Source organism: Megalopta genalis, chromosome 4 (assembly GCF_051020955.1).
Source record: "Megalopta genalis isolate 19385.01 chromosome 4, iyMegGena1_principal, whole genome shotgun sequence".
Classification (NCBI taxonomy): domain Eukaryota; kingdom Metazoa; phylum Arthropoda; class Insecta; order Hymenoptera; family Halictidae; genus Megalopta; species Megalopta genalis.
In genome coordinates, this window is record NC_135016.1 from 21,743,460 (window position 1) to 21,764,184 (window position 20,725).

Below are 20,725 nucleotides of genomic sequence, written 5' to 3' on the forward strand. Positions count from 1 at the left end.
ATGTATTATATTAATATCTACAAAATCTGTGTACACAGCCGAGAGATCGAAATCTTCCATTTTTCTCTAAAATCTAGTCGACGTTTATAACCAGTTAACCGTGGCGATCTCTTTGCAAAGCGCCCACCAGTGTGTGTCGCGATAATCAATGCGACGACGGGCGCTGAATGAAACGATCAAGCGACTGAAATCCAACTGAAATTATTCATAATTCTCACTTGTTCGTTTCATTTCGATCTTGACCTCTAAACATTTTAAACATACTAAAATTCACGAATACAATTCAGTTTTCGCCGGAATTACAATTTAAATATCAAAATTGCAACAAAACTTTACGAATGACGGATACAATCGTCGTGACACAAAATTCAGCCGCATCTCCATGACGACGGATATATTCGTCGAACACACTTTTAACCGGTTAAAACACAGATTCGCGCGCCGCGAATACGCGTTGCTCGACGATTAAATCCGTAGTCTCGGGTTACCGGAGAGGTCGAGGAGACAAAGATTCAGGAGCTGGACGTTCAAAGCGAATTACCACGGAGTATCTTCGATGCTTCTTGTTCGGTCTCGAGGAAGACGAAAAGGAGCAATCGCGGGAGAAAGCGATTGCCGCGTTCGAGTGCGCTCGTTCGATCGGGAATTAAAGGAAGCGGGCGAGCGAGGATTCGCTCTGGTCGCGCGCAAAATTTCCAGATAGAACTTTTAGGTATAGCACTTTTCGGCTCGTTAGGCGCGCGCGCGCGCGCGCGTGGCGGCCTCTTAACGACCTTCCCACGCGGGAGCCGTCCACGTAAGAACACTGATAAGCGTGTTTTTCTACGTGGCGTCGTCGCGCGACCGGCTCTCTTCCCGTCGGCAATCCCCGGGGAAAAAATAGGAACAACCATCGGAAACGAGATACTGTGCCACGTCGTCCAGCGAATCGCGTTTCCCGGTGCCGAGGAGCGTGCTAACCGCATGATCGAATGCTATATAAAAGCATGACCCGTATAAACCTCTCCGCGTGGACATTTGCATATTTTTCATACGGTTGCACAACGCGCACGTCGCGACGCGCCGCGTAGCGGGCGTTATTCACCGCGCGAGTCCCCGTCGAGGAGGCTAATTAATTGATAAAACTCAACGATGCTCCGAAAACTAGTTGGCCGTGCGCGCGCGAGCGAGCGCGCTGCAACGCGCGCGCCACTGCAAACAAGATTGCGGGGGAATTTCTTTTCTGCGGCCGCGGTATGCGGGCGAAGATGGAATCGTTCGGCCAAACGTTGCGTGCTAATTTCGCTGCGTAATTACACGGCCGTGTAACGTTCGCTAGAGCCGGTTAGAACGTAACACGATACCAGTCGAACGTTACGCACAATCGGACGTGTAATACGCGAAATGAGAATCGTGATTCCGCGAACGAAACAGTTCTACTGTACGTACGCGAATTAATATTGTGTAGCGGGATGTGTAACGCGAGTACCTAGCCATTTTTCCAATAGCTTGGTCCAGCGTTAATGGTACGCGATCGTTATTGTTCCATTGGGTTGGCAACTAAGTAATTGCCGATTTTAGTTATCGATGTCTCTCACTCCCATTTTTATGATATCCGTAAATGTTATATTATAAAATTATTATTATTATTAGTATTATGTTATTTTTTATTATCCGTGAATGTTAGCAACTGGACAAATTGAATGCCGCGGTCATTTGCAGTTAAAATGGCTTCGAGTGCAAAGAGTTAAGTTTATACTCGTAGCTATTCGAGCCAAATTCATCGACTTCGCTTATTGTTATGAAAAAATTGACGACGCAGGCCCGAATGACAATTCTTTTTGATCCTTTCATGATGTTTGGGATCCACATGACCGGGGTATTAACCCTTTGCACTCGAGCGATGACTTTGGCGCAACACTAAAATTGTTGCACCACGTTTCAAGATAAGTTGTACACGATCAAAGCTTAGATATGAAAAATTGTTAAAAGTCTAACCGTTGTATGAGTCACAAGACTGGATTTCGTATGCGTAAAATGGACTTTATCGTATAAAATGGAAATACTATAAGACAGGAAAGTTAATTTATTGGGTTGGCAACTAAGTAATTGACGATTTCAGTTATACATGTCTCTCACTCCCATTTTTATGATTTCCGTAAATGTTATATTATAAAATTATTATTATTATTATTATTATTATGTTATTTTTTATTGTCCGTGAATGTTAGCAACTGGACAAATTGAATGCAGCGGTCAAGGAAAAGCGACCAGAATTGGTCGATCGCAAAGGTGTCATTTTCCAGCAGGACAATGCTAGGCCGCACACGTCTTTGTCCACTCGGCAAAAATTGATGGACATTGGTTGAGAATTGATGTTACACCCGCCATATAGCCCTGATCTCGCGCCATCGGATCACCACTTATTTCGATCCCTGGACAACTCCCTTCGTGGTAAAACTTTTAACGACGATGTCGCTGTAAAATCTCACTTAACTCAGTTTTCGGCCGAAAAGGATCAGACTTTCTACGAGCGTGGAATTTTCAAGTTGTCGGAGAGAGATGGCAAAAGGTCATCGAACAAAATGGAAAATACATTACAGATTAATCTTCGTTCCAAGTAAAAAAAAATTTTTTATTTCATCGAACAAATCGGCAATTACTTAGTTGCCAACCCAATAATACGTTCGCTTTGTCTTTTCGACGAGAATGAAAACGCAGCTTCGAGCGTGCTAAACAGTTCAGTAATCTCGGAAACGTACGTTCGTCCGTGTAAACCTGTTCCTAAAATGATGACGAAATGCTAGGAGAGTTTCTGACGATAGCACTAAATATAGGCGTAAAAGTGTTATTCTAATAGGATACGATGATATGCACTAATGTACGTCATAATTGTTATAATACAGTAATATATAGTACAGTAGTATTTATCGTGTCTGTACTGTCGTAATAGTTGTACTGCTAACAATCTTAATGTACAAAGTATAGCGGTAAAGTATATGTGCATATCGTAATTAGTCTATGAATACTTTCATATTTGAGCCGTTTATTTTGAAAGCGGCATAAGTCACTTTGTTTTTAAGTCGATACATTTAAGGGTTTGCGTTTTAACACGTTTAAAAATATGGATGCTAACTGTCGAGAAGATTTGCTTGTATTTGTTATCTCAGGATACTGATATTTTTCTCGGTATAAGTACTTTCGTATAAACATTAAAAAATCACCACTTTTCATTACGGTAAAGTAACTTATGCCACTTTCAAAATAAACGGCTCATTTAAAGACCGCCGGAATGAACATTTTACTAAGCCACGATAAATTCAGCGGTTGCACATCCAACGAGAACATTCATTCTGATATTAGATATAATATCTGTAGTTTAATAGATTTACGCGACTGATTTTTTCCGCATCATGCTTCAATAACGAAAATAAAACAATCATACGGCTTTGTAAAGAAATTACTACGGCCTGTTTTCCGAAGAAACTCGAGGTACGTCGATAGTCATAATAATTGTCCTCCCCACTCCTGCCGACCATATGTTATGAAGCAGGAGCGATCGCGGTGGGGCGGACAGCTATTATGAGCATCGGTAGACCTTAGTTCTTTTTGAGAAAAGACAGGCTAAAGTAAGCACCGGTCAGCGTAATAATTTCTACTGCTATAAATTCCGTTCTTAGAAGCATAAATTGTTGCAGCTACACAACCTGCGACATCCTAAATCCACGAGAATGTCCAGTTTCTATAATTCCGCGAGTTTTAAAGTGAATGAATGAAACGGTGCGGTTTTCGATTCCGAATCGGCAACTAATAAAACAAGAAACAAGGCTGTCCCAAAGAGCAACGTTACTTTCACTCGGACCCACCAGCATCGACACACCAACCGAACCAAACTCCGAACGAACATGATTTTCTTTTCCGCACCGAATTCGCGCATAGTGACGAGGCATTAATGGCAAAGCGTACCGCCAGTAATAAAGCCGGAGCACACACAGGTTATTAGCTGTGAACGTGTTAGAGCGGGTTGACGTGTGTTGAGAATGGTCCCGATGGTAGGGGGAAAGCCTGTGCAAGGACGAGGCCGTGTATCCCGAAAACGTGTCGTAACGTTCGAGGCTGGTTTAGCGGTTAAAGTTGAATAGAATCGTGCGGGAAACAGTCGTGAACGCTGCGGGACCGTCTCGTGCTCGGCGCGATCGCGGTAGTCGCCGATTCGATAAACGATAAATAAAGCGATAATCGTCGATGCCACGACGAACGCGTGGACCGTTCAAGGAGGTTTGACAGTTCAAATTGACAGATTTAGGCCGATGCACCGAAATCGGCGGGAATGCCCGTGAAACGCACGGCCGGCTCCTTGATCGTGTACACAAATGTTCAGGGTTACTCACCAGGTGAAGCACGGTGTTGACAACTTCCCGATTCGACACCTGTCCGACTTCGATCAGCCCGATCAGCACGGCGAATTTCAGGCTGTCGTTCATCGCCATCGCCACCACCTCCTCGGGCCGTTTAATGTCACTGAACGGTGGACTCTTCATGTCCGCCATCGCGACGGTGCTCGTACGCTGGCAACACGTTTCTCCCGCGAGGAGTATCTACGATAGTTTACACGAAGATCGTCTTATACACGAGAGCTTTTCCCCGTCACATGATAATACAACACAAATTGATCTGCCATGTTAGAAAGTAGACACTGTTATGAGCGGTCTGCCAGCACGCCAGCGTGAAACACCCTAGCGACGCGCTCGCAGTCCCAACACCAACTGAGCCCCTAAGTACCTGACCGCGGATGCGCGCGCACGCGTGGTGGGAGTCGGCGCGATTTATGAATCGCGTCGAACGAAAAAATACCACTCCGCAACGCCGACGACTGTCCGTTTCGATAACGAGCAAACCGATTCTCGTAAATTCGAACCGAGTAAACATGAATTTGAACGTTGCTTAATGTTATCGATATCGTGTTTTGTATTATATCTGGAATTACGTTTATCCGGAACATTAATAAACACGTGCGCGAGCTGTGTAAATGGAATTTTATATTATATATATTTATTTCATACATTAACTCGTGCTTGCGATAATTTTGAAACCGGCGGAATGAATATTTTGGTGACATTGGATTGTTCGCAAGCTATGAATATGTTTGAGTAAATGGAAATTGAAAAATTTAATTATTCATAAGACAGTTTGAACTCTCGAAGGAATTCGAGGAGGCTGTTATGTATGCATTGCGCGTCTCGGTGCTTTCACATAGGCACAATCGATACTGATGCGTACTATCGATTCATTACAATAATTATACCGAATGATTGTACCATGAATGGACTTTGCGTTGCTGTATTCTTTTTTAAACTGAATGCAGAAATTCAATGTCATCTACTTGCATGATAATGGTAACGTGTAGCACAAGAATGAAACATTGATGCACCGCAATACCTCGTTTTCAATCCGACTTTAAATTCACACGAGTGGCATATTAAGAATCATCGGTTGCATTGGACGTGTGTACGTAGGAATTAACTTCTGAGAACCGCAGTATGAGTGTACGCAGGCGTCGCTAGTAGTAAAAATGGCGTCGGTGGATGTTGAACGTATCAAGGTAGGTGTCATTTTTTTTACAATTTTACGTCTATTTACCTTCCTTCCGATCGCCGCTGTTGCCCGAAATTGTTGTTCGAATGGCTCTCTCTGTGTACAAACATAAACTCGAACTATTGTCGTCGTATACGCGATGTTTGGAGTACGAAGGGCGTTGGTTCTCTTCTGTCACAACAACAGTACTCTTGATAAAGCGTTATCGCTCCATTTGGAGATAGTACAGCTAATTTCCGGTCTGCTTGTGTTTCATAATATTAATGGCTCATTCGTACTTTCAGCTGGAATCTAATATACGTAATTTGAAATTATCTGGCCATGTTGGATTTGACAGTCTTCCGGATCAATTGGTTAACAAATCTGTGCAAAATGGATTTGTATTTAATATCCTCTGCATCGGTGCGGAACATATACGATCTAATCAACACGATACTAACTACTACGATAGTAATCGACATTGTTTTTAATAGGCGAAACCGGTCTTGGGAAATCTACGCTTATGGATTCTCTCTTCAATACAAGTTTCGAGTCTACGCCGAGCCCTCACAATCTTCCGTCTGTGAAGCTCAAGGCGCACACTTACGAGTTACAGGAGAGCAATGTTAGACTGAAGTTAACTATCGTCGATACTGTTGGATACGGAGATCAAATTAATAAGGAGGATAGCTTTAAGGCGGTTGTCGATTACATTGATGCTCAGTTCGAGGCCTATTTGCAAGAAGAACTGAAAATAAAGCGCTGCCTGGCGACCTATCATGATAGTCGCATTCATGTTTGTTTGTATTTCATTTGTCCTACCGGTCATGGGTACGTACGCGCATAAAACATGTGCCGGATACAAATATCGTAGCTTTAATATTTAATTATTTGATTCATACGTAATTGCAGGTTAAAGTCCATCGACCTTGTGTGCATGAAGAAGCTCGACACAAAAGTGAATATCATTCCAATCATTGCTAAAGCAGATACAATATCCAAGACAGAATTGCAAAAATTCAAGAGCAAAATCATATCCGAACTGCAAAACAATGGAGTCCATATTTATCAATTTCCCACCGACGATGAAAGTGTAACAGAAGTGAATTCTAGTATGAATGCTCATATACCCTTTGCAGTAGTTGGTAGTACTGATTTAGTACGAGTGGGAAATAAAATGATGCGTTCCAGGCAATATCCATGGGGTACAGTGCAAGGTAGAGTATCATACTATCGTTAAAAAGTCAATATTTGTTTACTGTATTCGATTAATTAATTATTTTTTAATACAGTGGAAAATGAATCTCATTGCGATTTCGTCAAATTGCGTGAAATGTTAATACGGACGAACATGGAAGATATGAGAGAGAAAACGCATTGTCGTCACTATGAACTATATCGTAAAAGGCAATTAGAACAGGTGATTATATAAAATATCATTGTTTTTATATATGTTTCAGCAAAACTATCTGTTTTGTTTTACTGCGATTTCAGATGGGCTTCAGTGACGTGGACAGCGAGAACAAACCAGTTAGTTTCCAACAGACATGTGAGGCGAAGAGAACCCTCCATTTGCAAGAGCTCCAGCAGAAGGAAGATGAAATGAGACAAATGTTCGTAGTGAGGGTGAAAGATGCAGAGGCTGAATTGAAGGAAGCAGAAAAAGATGTAGAAATTGTTTTTTCTTTATTCATTTTTACTATTTCAGAATTTCGTTTGCAGAGCGATCATTTTCGTTTTCAATATTCGCCTTTCAGTTGCACATTAAATTCGATAAGCTGAAAAAAGATCACACGGAGGAAAAGAAAAAGGTGGAGGAGAGCAGGAAGAAACTCGAGGAAGACATTCTAGAATTGAACAGACGGAAGATGCAGTTCACACAGCAACCCCAGCATCACACGTTAACGCTAGGGAAGAGCAAGAAAAAATAGAAGAAATACGGTATCGCACACCTTCTTACTCCATAACGTAACGAGTATTATTACCTTAATTATTTGATACTTGACTCCCCAAGATTCACATATTAAATTATCCAAAGTTTCCAAGGCGCTGTAATTTGTTCTTACATTACTTATAACTATAGGTTTTACTTACGCCAGACTGATAATCATGACAACAGTGATGTTTACCAAATTTAAGTTACTTTTATAATAACATATGCACCATAAAGAAACAAATAAAAATATATTTGTTACTTATTGAACCGACTCGTTTGAACAGCATTCGCCTTCGAGTTTTTTTCCGTCACCTGTTGAACGAGCGAGTCCGTAATTAAATATTTTATTGTTCAACAAAATATAACAATCAACACAATTGCATTGTACTTACATGAACCTAACGTTATTAACCGTACATGTTACGTGGAATATATGAAACGATTATGACGTAGACTTTACAAAAGCTTTGTTTCGGTTGCTAACGTGCAGCAAGAATTGAAAATAGTATAATATGCAATACGATTATATCACAAGTCATGGAAAACCTTCACAAATTAATTCCGAGGTTCCTAAAAATTTACTCGAAACGATCGTCGTTCCTTCGGGATTGCGCAATTTCTCCAGAAATTCGTCACACGACGCCTGCCTGTTGAAACAAATTTGGATTTTCGAACGAAACACAACGTCGCGTTCGTTTCACGCCGGGGTGGGGGGGAAAAAGAAAGGACGAAGAAAACATTTTCAATACTCTGCGTGGAAGCAAGCAGGTACAAAACAACTTAATCTTAAATGTGTATAAGACAGACTTACCAAGTAACGCGTTTACAATAATTATAATATGGCGGAATCGCTTCGTTCGCGCGTACCAGAAAATTAGTCTACACAGAACGCACTCGAACAAAGTCTCGTTGCATCGGCGGTTCACAATTTGTTGTTGTTCACCATTTACAAAATAAATACAGTCTCTGCGCCAAGTAAATGCGTAACGAAAATTCCGAACGCAGTCACGTGTGGGACGCGCGAGAACAGAAAGTCCTACGAGATATAAAGGATTATGGTCTCAATTGAAGGGAATAAGGAAAAAGTCTAACAAAAAATTTCCTCGAACGACAATAGCCTCTCAACGTGCCGACAATACTCGTCGCGCATTTCTTTGCTTTGGTATTCCTTTGCACATTCCTGTGCCCTTGCATTTCTGTGAACCCAACAAACACATCGCACATAATTTAATTTCGACGATAACGTCCTCCATGAATCCCTTAGCCTACGTGTTTATTATAAAAGTACAAAACATAGATATATATGTATAAATATATATATATATATATGCATGTATGTATGTATGTATGTATGTAATTATGGCAGTCATCGTGAAGCATTTTGCGATAGTTAGCCGATTTCTGAGTAACGCGTCGATTAAATGTGCCGAAACAGTGTGATATTCAATTTCAGGGTCGGCGAGTATACGTCGCCGTTGTAACATGCGAATAAAAAAAGAAGTGCAACTGCCTTGGCATTATCCTGCGAACAGAAATTATAATTACAAGAGTTCACAATGGTAAAAGAAAAAACACACGAGACCGTTTTTATCGTGCACGTTCATCGTTAACAGTCTGCAAAACACGATCGATTTAGCAAGCGATCGCGTCCGAACACGATAAACAAAACTATAATCGTATTTACAACGGGGAAACTGTTACGCCGCGCGACCGACCCTGCCATTTTTCTTGCCAATTTATCGTCTAAGTGCCTGGAGATATTTGAAGTGCGCTACGGGATACGCCTTCGCAGGCTGCAGCAATGACCAAGTGCGGGGTTGCAAGTGATACTCGAACGTCTCGGTGAACAGATTGCGTTCCGCAATCTCGGGAGACTCCTTGTGAACCCTTAAAACGTAGTTTTGCGAGACGGAATCGTTCGTGGGAACATACAATTTCCTGCGGCGTTAAGGGGGGGGAGAAGCTCTTGACCTAGGCTGACATTACCCGAGTCCATAATTGCACTTCCTTCTAATCATCATGTGCGTGGGTAAAGTTCGAAGTATCTGCTGGCTGGAAGTAAGTCAATTGGTTGCTCGAGGCCCTCGACATTTCAGCTGTTACACACCCGTCTTCCTCGTGATGCTATTTGCAAATATAATCGCAACTTCCACGAATTCTCTGACACTTAAAGTTACATTCTTGGTAGAAAATCAAGCTCTCCCGGGCGATCGAAATGGTTTTCGAGATACTAAATCTAACCGAGAAGCTCGTCGAAGATTCTCCTTTTTCATTGCACGACCATTTTCTACCTCGTCGTCGTAAGAGCCCCTATAAAGGGCGGCCTAAAGTGTGGAAATCGCGCGGCCTTCGGCAGCTAATCGAGCTCGATCGCCGACGATCGTTACAACGACAGCGGCTAAAAGACCGGCGGACCCGTTGTCTTCACAGCGAACGACATTCCGATCGGCTGTCACTGGCATCATTTCAACATACCGTCAGCGAACTTTGGTCATTGCGGTCGTAAAGCTACCTCTACCAGGTGCATTGCCCTCTTGTCTGTTTCTGTTAGACAATTTCCAAATCAAGCGTCAATATGCCTGTCATTCGTGGAATGCGTGACGCTTAACCCTTTCATCGCTATATAAAGATTCGAGGCGTTTAAACGGAGAATCTCGCGCGCCGATTTTCGCGGTCCTGCACAGTGGTCCTGTGCAAGCGCGGATCGCGCCGATCACGGATCATTGATCGCGCGATCGTCGCGCGCCGGCTCGATCCCCGAACGCCCGAACCGTCGAAAAGGTTAAACGTTTAAGCGACGAAGCGAGTGAATATCGTACAAAAAATAGTCTTGTACTTTTATTACGCGATCGATTAACGATGTAGAAGTACAAATAAATATGCAGGCTGCGTTCGCACGCGCGGACGGGCGCCGGCGGGGGGAAGCTCTTCGGGGTGCCGCGGGTCACCTTCGATTTTCTAACTTTCTGCGTTTAAAATACCGAAGGCGACCTTAGAGGTGTTTCGAGAGAGGCGCGCACAGCAGAAGAGAGTTCTCCGAAGAGGTCCGAACGCTTCGTCGATCTCGTCGGAAGCAATTGTCAACGGTACCGAAACGGTAGCACTTAAGCCGGCTCGCCCTATTCGCGCATCCTGTGCGAACGCAACGCGTGCCTCGATAGCATATACAATGGAAACGATTAAATGTAAATGCGCGTACATTCGTCGAGATTGAATCGATAGAAGAAGAGAAATATAGTAGAGTAAGAGGTAAAACGGCCCGCGAGCGGGAGCTCCGTTGGCCTCCGGCTCGGGCCTTCGCGCAAGAAGATGGCATATTAACACGCTTGCAAAGGACGTACGTTACAATGATTAGTGCTCCCTAGCCGTTGTTACATGACATGTAAGAAAAAATAGTGCCATCCCCTGGTATAACTTATCCGTCTAAAAGATAGGTGCACGGCGTTACCAGTGTGCATGTAATATCGCGATAGAATAGAAGACATGTAATTATTGGTGAGACAGCGGAGGCGTGCCGCGAGGGACACGCGTTCGATACGGGACCCTTGCTGATAGCCGGACAAAGCGGCCGCGAGTCCCTCGACATCGTCAACGCGCCCGACAGCGGTTGGAAAGAAGGAACAAGTCGCCGTTTTGGGGCCCGGCGACCATGACTCAGGGCACATCGATCGTGCTCCGCGCTCTAGCCGGCGCGCGACGCCGTTTATCCTCTCTATCAGCCTGGTTCCCCTAAAACTCTCGTCACGGTTCAGTCACCTCTCGCGACCGCGAACGGGAAAAGGGAACCGCGCCGGTGTGCCTCGCGACACGCGGCCGCCACCCTGTCGACGAGTCGTGTATGTGTGTGTGTGTGTACTCTACTTGTACGTAACAGACTAACAGCAGCATGAACGTGAAGTAGCGTGGACTTGTAACAGGCACTGTGCTTTTAGGCTAGCGGGCCGAGACGAATTCCGTCGGGGGGCTGCGATACTTGGCGCGAATGGGAAGAAAGTTGGCGGTGTGCTTGTTGCCGTGGGGTGAAGGCGGCGTGCTCTCGCGGTTGAGGGTCCTCACCTGACAGGGATCATGCCTCGCCAAGAAATGCTCCAAGGTGTCCCAGCCGCCGCCCACTCGGACCATCATGTGTCTACCCTTCAGCAGCTGCGAACAACAGGCGGCACACAGGGGTCATCATTAGCAGTTCCTACTCGGACAAGCTGGATTTCAGTTCTAAGAGGATTCGCCGGAGCGCCCCGATGCGCGGCGACGCGTTGTTAACCTTTTAGGCACGACGTGCCACTATAGTGGCTTCCGCGGATGTCATCTTTCAGAACGACACACGCCACTATAGTGGCTTTCGCGGATGTCATCTCTCTGGACGACGCGCCGCTATAGTGGCTTGCTCTAGTAGCTCACTCGCTCATCGTTTGAACCAAATAATCGTCTTCGTATGCATTGTTTCACACTTCTTTTGTCTTCTCATCGATTTACAACAGTCCACAGGGTGTCCCAAAAATGTCTCGCAATCCGGAAATGGCAGGTTCCTCGGATCATTTGAAGCAACTTCTTCCTTTACAAAAATGTTCTTCGAGGCACCGTTAACGAGTTATCAACGAACAAACAGTGACCAATAAGAATCGAGTACGGCTGACGCGAGGCGGCCCAGCCAACCAGCGCGCGAAGCCCAGTTCCGCTCATTGGCTCGATCGCCTCGCGCCAGCCGAGCTCGCCTCTCATTGGTCACTGTTTTTCGTTAATAACTCGTTAACAGTGCCTCGGAGAACATTTTTGTAAAGGAAAAAGTTGCTTCATATGGCCCGAGGAACCCGCCACTTTCGGATTGCGAGACATTTTTGGGACACCCTGTATATACAGACAGAATATACAGTATCAGACTCTGTACAGTACAGATCAGACTCTGCCGTCCAGAGAAATAGCCTCGCGCAGAATTCAGCCGTACCTAAAAGGTTAACGGCGAGAGACGCGCGCCGCATTCTCGGGTGCACGTACCATGAGTTCGGTGGACTACTTACAGCGAGTTCTCCCAAATTGACGATCAATTTGGAAAGAAAAATGGACAATTTGAGAAGAGGAGGTGGTACGATTTATATTATAATTATATTAGGATATTAAGATAATTTGGGAAAAGAAGATACGACTATTCGAGTCTCGCGACTCTTTTTTATAATTGTCAACAATCGGCGACCAAAAAAACGAGCCGCGAGATTTGTACTATAATTATATTTAGAATATTAGGATAATCATTTAATTATATTAAGATATTAAGATTAAACTAATTATTCAGCGACTATATCTCCTCTTCCCAAATTATCCATTTCCGTGTACAAGCTGACGGACAATTGGAGAGAACTTACTGTACACAAATATTCCTAAATTTCGGTTTCTATAAGAATTATGAAGGAATAATAACCGAAAATATTTGCAAATGAATGTAATTTCCATTTTGGTACGAATCCCTGAGTATCAGACCGAATCCTCTCAACCCTGGCAAACTTCATCGCATCGATCAAAATCGTAACTGACCCTGATGAAGACGTTCCGTCCGGCGATATGGTATCGGCCTTCGCCAACTTTGCGCACCTTCAGCTTCGAGCACTTCTCCGAGGGACACTGGCAGAGTCTCTGAACGGCCTCCGTTGCCCGTCTCACCTGAAAACAAAGAATACGGTGCCTGCAGAAGCAACGGTGACGACGTATTTTTAACGTGGAGAGACAGTGGGACGGTCCCCGTTGGACGAAGAACGATCGACTGTCGGACGATACGAATCGGCGTTGGTCGCGGGGAAAGTCGCGGACGCGGTGCCGCGCGTAACAAACGCTTTTCGCTTTGCGTGCGCGGGAATTCGTCGACACGCGGGAATATCTACGTGCGTGCAAACGCATACGTGAAAAAGCTTAAAGGGAGCCGTTTACTTCCATTGTTCCGTTCTTCCTCTCTGCCTTGCTCACGCCATTCATAGCGAACGTGACGCGATGCGAGCTCACCGTGGAGTCCTGCCTCTATACCGCTTCTCAGTCGTGTTACGGTAAAAACGCTTCGACTCGACGTAAGAACATTTACGCGATAAGAAATGTTCGTTGGAAAGAAAACGGCGCGGACAGGTAATTATTGGGTTGGCAACTAAGTAATTGCCGATTTCAGTTATAGATGTCTCTCACTCCCATTTTTATGATATCCGTAAATGTTATATTATTAAATTATTATTATTATTATTATTATTATGTTATTTTTTATTATCCGTGAATGTTAGCAACTGGACAAATTGAATGCAGCGGTCAAGGAAAAGCGACCAGAACTGGTCAATCGTAAAGGTGTCATTTTCCACCAGGACAATGCTAATTATAGCAGTCATTATAGCAGTCATTTTCCACCAGGACAATATTAATTAACGTAACGTAAGACGAGACAAGACAAATGAATATTTATTGCCGTCGAAAGTATTCATTGAAAAATATCGAACGTACGTTTATAACGCACGAAGACGTTTCGATGCGCGTCGGTGGCAAGGAAACATTATTTTCATGAATATGGAATATGCTGATAAGAGGAGTGCATAAACTTTGTACATCCTAGGAAGATATTATTGTGAAATAGTCGTTCGTTCATTTTTCCCACGTGCAACGTGCCTGGAAAGGCACAGAACAACTGGAAAGGCCTGGACAACTGTTATACCTGGACTGCAGACTTTTACGCAAATTGTAATTGCCTATGTACTGTTTACTGCGATTAACAAACGTCTGTTTTCTGTGCCAAACGTCGATACTAAACATCGATATATCGTATAAAATTATGTCCTAAAATTATTGTATTTCCCGGCACTGAGGGATTCATGAGATCATTTGAAGTAACTTTTTCCTTAGCGAAAATGCGATCCGCGGCTTCGTTTACGAGTTATTAACAGAAAAACAGTGACCAATGAGAGGCGGGATCAGCTGGCGCGTGGCGGCCGAGCCAATGAACGGAACTGGGCTCCGCGCGCTCGTTGGCTCGGCTGCCTCGCACTAGCCGAGCTCGCTTCTCATTGGTCGGTGTTTTTCGTTGATAACTCGTTAACGACGCATCGGAGAACATTTTTACAAAGGAGAAAGAAATACCATAATTTTAGGACATCCTGTATATAATATGTAATACATATTTTCAAATAAGACCGTGAAAACTTGGAATCTAATTATGACCATGAAAATGAAGTATTCCGACGTTGCGACATGAATCGCAAACCAAGGTGTCAAATATCGAACATTCGATAGAATTATTTTGAAACCATTATTGATTAATTATTCTTATATTTACTGTCGTAAATTCCCCCTAATTTTCCTTCAGTCTATAAACAAAAATGGGGAATTTGGAAACAGCGATTACAAGTTGAAGGAAAATCGCGGAGAATTTACTGTATTTCCGAATTGAGAGAAGATCGCTTGACACTGCGAGAATTGCGAATTGCGAGGAGGGGCGGAGGGGACTGGTTAATGGACACTTTGACAGGCAGATTAGTTTCTGGTACCAGCTGTTTTACCTTGCGATCGAGTTCCGTTATGGGCCCGGTGTGTTCCGGCGGCTCGGCTGGCGAGGGCAAAGGTGAACTCGACGGTGATGGAACCTCGTCCGGGTCTTCGGCGCTTCCACGCGACCAATCGTCTTCCGTGGTATCGCTGGGCACGCCATCGCTGCCCTGTGGTCCATTATCGCTAACCGACCGCCGCATCTCGGGCTCGTGGGTGGCACCCGTCGTTGTGTCCAGCCATCTTGTCGCTGACGAGGTCACCTCCGACGCCGAGCTACAAGATCGCGAGAGAAAAGCTTAGTTCGAAGGAATATCGTGCGACGCTTTTTACCGTTTTCGTACCATTCGATCGTAAACTGGGATCGAAATATTTCTGAATCGTTTCGGTAAGTTACCACGATTGCTACGATTTATTTCGAGTGTACGGCGCCCAGCACGCACTTCTTTGTTCACAATAATTTTTGATAATTGAACGAAAGAATTTTTGTCACTTGTATGTCCCCATTTACTTTCATTCTTGGATGTTCATGACGAAGAAATCAAATTTTCTATCGATTTGGAGCAAATAAGTGACATTCGTTTTAAGTGTTGTGACTCATTGTAAGTATTAAGTACGGTGTAATCGTCCACGCGAACGGACTTGTTATACAATTTCAGCCTAATCTACACTGTTCTAAAGCAGACACTTCCAGCTTTCGTTTAAGCTAAATTGCATAGAAATAGATCTACAGGAACGTATCTTGAAGACCATCTGAACTTTTCCTTTTAAATCTTGTAAACCCCATGATGTTAGAAGTCGATTCCTTTTAATTCTTTAAAATGATCTCGTCCTTTTAGTGTAATCTAATCTACCCTACTCTAAAGTAGACACTTCCAGCTTTCATTTAAGCTAAATTACATAGAAATGGCTCTGCGGGAACGTATCTTGAAGACCATCTGAACTTTTCCTTTTAAATCTTGTAAGCCACACGATGTTAGAAGTCAATTCCTTAAAGTTCTTCAAAATGATCTCATCGTGTCATTAAAATCTAATCTACCCTACTCTAAAGTAGACACTTCCAGCTTTCATTTAAGCTAAATTACATAGAAATGGCTCTGCGGGAACGTATCTTGAAGTCCATCTGAACTTTTCCGTTTAAACCTTGTAAACCCCATGATGTTAGAAGTTGATTCCTTTTAATTCTTCAAAATGATCTCATCGTGTCATTAAAATCTAATCTACCCTGTTCTAAAGTAGACACTTCCAGCTTTCATTTAAGCTAAATTGCATAGAAACAGCCCCGCGAGAACATATCTCAAAATCCATTCAAACTACCGCTTCGAATTCCCGTAATTTTCCTTGTCTATTCCCGGATGTCAGAGGTCCGCAAATTTATTATGTAGCCTAACAAATCATGTATAAAATCTTCATCGCGTGTCTAGCTCGTTGCTATTGAAATTGCATAAAACGATCAAGCTTGAACGAACGGAACAAGAAAGATGGTCGACAAACGATGCTTGAAAGCAAGAATATTATGGAAGCTTTCTGAATCGTGAACGAGGTTTCTGTTTGCTTCGTAAGAACGCCACTCTGAGAGCAACGTTTCTTCCTATATAAAAGTTTCCAAAGAACAAGCACGTACTCATTTTCTTAAACGATGCATTCGAGTGCGAGCCCGCTTCGATCCCCGGCATCGTAACGCGTTTGCACAATTACTGGCCGCAGCTACGGCGGGATTAAGAGCGCACACGGGAGGCTTTTGATTTCACTGTTTTGATTGAAGGTTCCGGCGCACGCGCCAGTAACACGATACAGTAATTCGCCTGTGATTCTTCGGTGAAAAAAGCATCTCGGAACTGTTTTTGCGACAACGGTAGTTGAGGGGGAGAGAAAGAGAGAGCGCGAGAGAGAGAGGGCGAGAGAGAAGAGCGCGAGAGAAAAGAGCACGAGAGAGAGAGAAAAGAGCACGAGAGAGAGAGAAAAGAGCACGAGAGAGAGAGAAAAGAGCACGAGAGAGAGAGAAAAGAGCACGAGAGAGAGAGAAAAGCGCGAGAGAGAGAGAGAGCGCGAGAGAAAAGAGCGCGAGAGAGAGAGGAAAGCGCGAGAGAGAAGAGCGCGAGAGAGAGAGAGCGCGCGAGAAAAAAGAACGCGAGAGAGAGAGAGACGGGCCTCCGCGCACTTTCTGTTGCTTATCATAATTACGCCGCGGCGTATCTGCCACGGGTTTGCCGTAAATACCGTAAGGTTTACACGCCATGAAACACCGCCACTCCTACGGCATTGCGTTACGGTCGAGGTAAGTGTGCGCTGTCTTTCTTAGAATGCAACGCCTCGCAGATTTACCCATTAGGCGAATCCTTTTTCAGCAAACGCAGAGAGTCTCGTTGAATCGGACTCGGCGTTTTCTTTTCCCTCTCGAGTCGTGTTTCCGTCGGGTCGTAGGTCGTTATCGAGGCAGACCGGCGAGCCGAACGTGCGCGGTTTTACGGCTCAACACTTACGGTGCAATTATCGCCGTAAAAAATGAGTCACTTGTTTCTAATTTTAGTGATCGAACATTCCGTGAAATGTCGTTCAGAGCCTTCGAAATGAACCGAGTAAACTAACGACCGAAGTAAATCGGTGACCGAATGATGCTACTCATTTGTTAATTATTTATTTATTATTTGTATATTTATTCATTTATTATTTGGATGTTTATTTATTTATTATTTATATATGTATATTTATTTATTATTTATATATGTATATTTATTTATTTATTTGTTATACATATTTATTATCTAATTATTTATTAATTTATCGTGCAGATCCGCGTAAAAATTCGTGCATAGTTCCCAGCAACATTGAAAATATTGAGCATAGCTCAACGTTCACAGCCTAATTGGGTATTGCTCGAATAAACATTTTGTCCGAACGAACACTTTTTAGTCGAACATTTCATCCTTCGAATTTATTTGAAGCTAAATCGTTTGTTTCGCATGGATTTGAAGCAAAATTTTCTATTTCGTATGGATTTGAAGCGAAATCTTCTATTTCGCGTGGATTTCAAGCTAAATCGTTTGTTTCGCATGGATTTCAAGCTAAATCGTTTGTTTCGCATGGATTTGAAGCAAAATCTTCTATTTCGCATGTATTTGAAGCTAAATTTGAAGAAACGATTCCATCTATTCGAACGAATTGTTCGACTAAAACCTTGACCAAAGACTTCGACAACTTCCGACTACAGTAATGTCTCCCTAATCGACGCTCAGATTGTCCACAAAAATGGACAATTTGGGAAGAAGAGATACGACTATTCGAGGCCTTGCAGTTTGTCTTTACAGTTACGAATTGTCAACAATTACAAAAACGAGCCGAAAGGCTCGAATAATCATCGCAACTCCTCTTCCCAAATTGTCCATTTTAGTGGATGTACAGTAATGTCTCCCTTACTGACGCTCGGATTGTGCAGAAAAATGGACAATTTGGTAATAGAAGATGCAATTTTTAGAGCATTGCACCTCGTTCATTACAGTTACCGATTGTCGACAGCCAAAAAAACAAGTCGCAAGCCTCGAATAATCGCAACTCCTCTTCCCAAATTGTCCATTTTAGTGGACAATCAGAACGTCAGTATGGGAGACATTTTTGTACAGTAATGTCTCCCTTACTGACGCTCAGATTGTGCAGAAAAATGGACAATTTGGTAAGAGAAGATGCAATTTTTAGAGCTTTGCACCTCGTTCATTACAGTTACCGATTGTCGACAGTCAAAAAACGAGCCGCAAGCCTCGAATAATCGCAACTCCTCTTCCCAAATTGTCCACTTTAGTGGACAATCAGAACGTCAGTATGAGAGACATTTTTGTACAGTAATGTCTCCCTTACTGACGCTCAGATTCTGCAGAAAAATGGACAATTTGGTAAGAGAAGATGCAATTTTTAGAGCATTGCACCTCGTTCATTACAGTTACCGATTGTCGACAGTCAAAAAACGAGCCGCAAGCCTCGAATAATCGTATCTCCTCTTCCCAAATTATCCGTTTCAGCGGACAATCAGAGCGTCAGTAAGGGAGACATTACCGTACCTCTATACGTCATAGAAATGTCCCTTCGACTCGAACGTGTTTGAGCTATCCGTTGAAACAATTAACCGTCCGTTGTTCTATCCGGCTCTCGCAGAGACCGGCCGGAACTGAGATCGAGCCGTGGCGAGCGATTCGATAGAGGCCACAGACGGAATAGCGATCGAGCGTCGATCGTTTCGACTCGCCGAGGAGGCCGTGACGAGAAAAGCAATACCGTTCGAGGAGCGATAGACGGTATCGTAGACTCTCTACCTGCTGTGTTTTATCTTCTCGGCTGGTGGTCTCGGCGTCGCGGTCGGGGACGGTGATTGGAATTGCCAAGAGACGAGGCTGCTGTGAGATATACCGCTATCGGACAAACAGTGAAGATCCCTCTCTTGTTCAGCGGCGATTTCCCTCTCGAGCTGCACGAGCCCCGGTGGCTCCACGGAGTAGATCGAAGCCAATCGAGCCACCTCCAGCAGGCACAGCACGACGTTCCGTGGCTGGCCGTGGAGAACTGCCAATTATACGTATCGTACTATTAAATAATTGTATATTACGGGGCGTACAGCGTTATTATATGTGCCAGACGGCAATAATGCGCGGACCGTGGAATATCTATGGGAACCGCCTCGCTGTGTCCTTCTCATCCTACAATGACTAAACCTTGCGCATGCATAGTCCGAGCTATTCGTGATCCGCGTCACGAGCCAGATTTTACATCGATTATTGGTTTTACTTATTTGCATTGTATTCACCGTTTTAACGTGAATATACGAGCCGTTTATTTTGAAAGTGGTATAAGTCACTTTTTGTTTTTAAGTCGATATATTAAATGTATAACCCTTAAATTTTAAGGGTTTGCGTTTTAACACGTTTAAAAATATGGATGCTAACTTTCGAGAAGATTTACTTGTATTTGTTATCTCGGGATACTGATATTTTTTTCAGTATAAATAATTTTGTATAAACATTAAAAAAATCACCACTTTTCATTACTTATGCCGCTTTAAAAATAAGCGGCTCATATAACATCCTGGATTTATAACATGGAAATTCTTCGAACTGCGAGGATTCGAATCGAAACGGATTTGATATTACTCGGATTACAGATTTGACACTAATCGTTAGGATTTTATGCATTTATGAGAAAAATGAGTGGAAGGAATATATACGCGGTGTTCCGAAAATGTCTCGCAATCCGAAGATGTGGGTTCCTGAGGTCGTTTGAAGGAACTATTTCCTTTACAAAAATTTTCTCCGAGGCTTTGTTTACAAGTTATTAACGAAAAACAGTGACCAATAGGAGGCGAGATCGCCTGGCGCGAGGTAGTCGATCCAATGAGTAGAACCGGGCGTCGTGCGCTAGTTGGCTCGGCCGCCTAGCGCCAGCAGAGCTCGCCTCTCATTGGTCAGTGTTTTTCGTTAATAACTCGTAAACGAAGCCGCGGATCGCATTTTCGCTAAGGAAAAAGTTATTTCAAATGACCCGAGGAATCACCTCTTTCCGGGTGTTAATATAATTATGGGACACCCTGTACGACATCCTGCATTTACATATGGATATACTTATAGACAGCAGATTTTATGCATTTATGACAAAAGTGAGTAGAAGGTGAAAAGATTAATGAAATTTAAGTATTTGGACACAGTATTCTCAACCTATTAACATTGTTAGCGGAAGTATGAAGTTTCTATG

At 43.4% G+C, this 20,725-nt stretch overlaps 3 protein-coding genes across 8 annotated transcripts in view; 1 reads left to right on the top strand and 2 right to left on the bottom strand.

The window, feature by feature from the left end:
- Positions 1-4,734, bottom strand: part of LOC117218996 (neurobeachin) — a 317,626-nt gene extending 312,892 nt beyond the window's left edge. The window contains exon 1 of one of the 3 annotated variants that reach the window (XM_076520765.1): positions 4,371-4,726. In XM_076520765.1, coding sequence (XP_076376880.1) covers positions 4,371-4,529 — 159 coding nt within the window. In that variant the 5' untranslated portion in view covers positions 4,530-4,726. Of the gene's footprint in view, positions 1-4,370 lie in introns of all 3 variants that reach the window. The other 2 variants (XM_076520766.1, XM_033467809.2) reach the window with 2 other exon arrangements.
- A 5-nt stretch (positions 4,735-4,739) lies between these two features.
- Positions 4,740-7,756, top strand: Septin2 (septin 2). Its single transcript, XM_033467808.2, has 7 exons — positions 4,740-5,581; positions 5,859-5,976; positions 6,048-6,384; positions 6,466-6,770; positions 6,846-6,973; positions 7,048-7,221; positions 7,311-7,756. The coding sequence occupies exons 1-7, from the start codon at positions 5,552-5,554 to the stop codon at positions 7,482-7,484; spliced, it is 1,266 nt and encodes a 421-aa protein (XP_033323699.1). The 5' UTR covers positions 4,740-5,551; the 3' UTR covers positions 7,485-7,756.
- Positions 7,757-7,817: 61 nt separating this feature from the next.
- LOC117218994 (growth arrest-specific protein 2) overlaps positions 7,818-20,725 on the bottom strand; it is a 78,480-nt gene continuing 65,572 nt past the window's right edge. For 2 of the 4 annotated variants that reach the window (XM_033467804.2, XM_033467805.2), the window contains exons 5-8: positions 19,297-19,543; positions 15,007-15,268; positions 13,016-13,141; positions 7,818-11,632 (exon numbers count right to left, since the gene is read on the bottom strand). In XM_033467804.2, coding sequence (XP_033323695.1) covers positions 11,423-11,632; positions 13,016-13,141; positions 15,007-15,268; positions 19,297-19,543 — 845 coding nt within the window. In that variant the 3' untranslated portion in view covers positions 7,818-11,422. The remainder of the gene's footprint in view (positions 11,633-13,015; positions 13,142-15,006; positions 15,269-19,296; positions 19,544-20,725) is intronic. The other 2 variants (XM_033467806.2, XM_033467807.2) reach the window with 2 other exon arrangements.

What these genes read in the sequence shown, in the direction of transcription:
- Septin2 (XM_033467808.2), top strand. Translation starts at nt 5,552, where the DNA reads ATGGCGTCGGTGGATGTTGAACGTATCAAG. An exon ending in TGGATGTTGAACGTATCAAG is followed by an intron (nt 5,582 to 5,858) that starts GTAGGTGTCATT and finishes TCGTACTTTCAG; the next exon opens with CTGGAATCTAATATACGTAA. An exon ending in TCCATGGGGTACAGTGCAAG is followed by an intron (nt 6,771 to 6,845) that starts GTAGAGTATCAT and finishes TTTTTAATACAG; the next exon opens with TGGAAAATGAATCTCATTGC.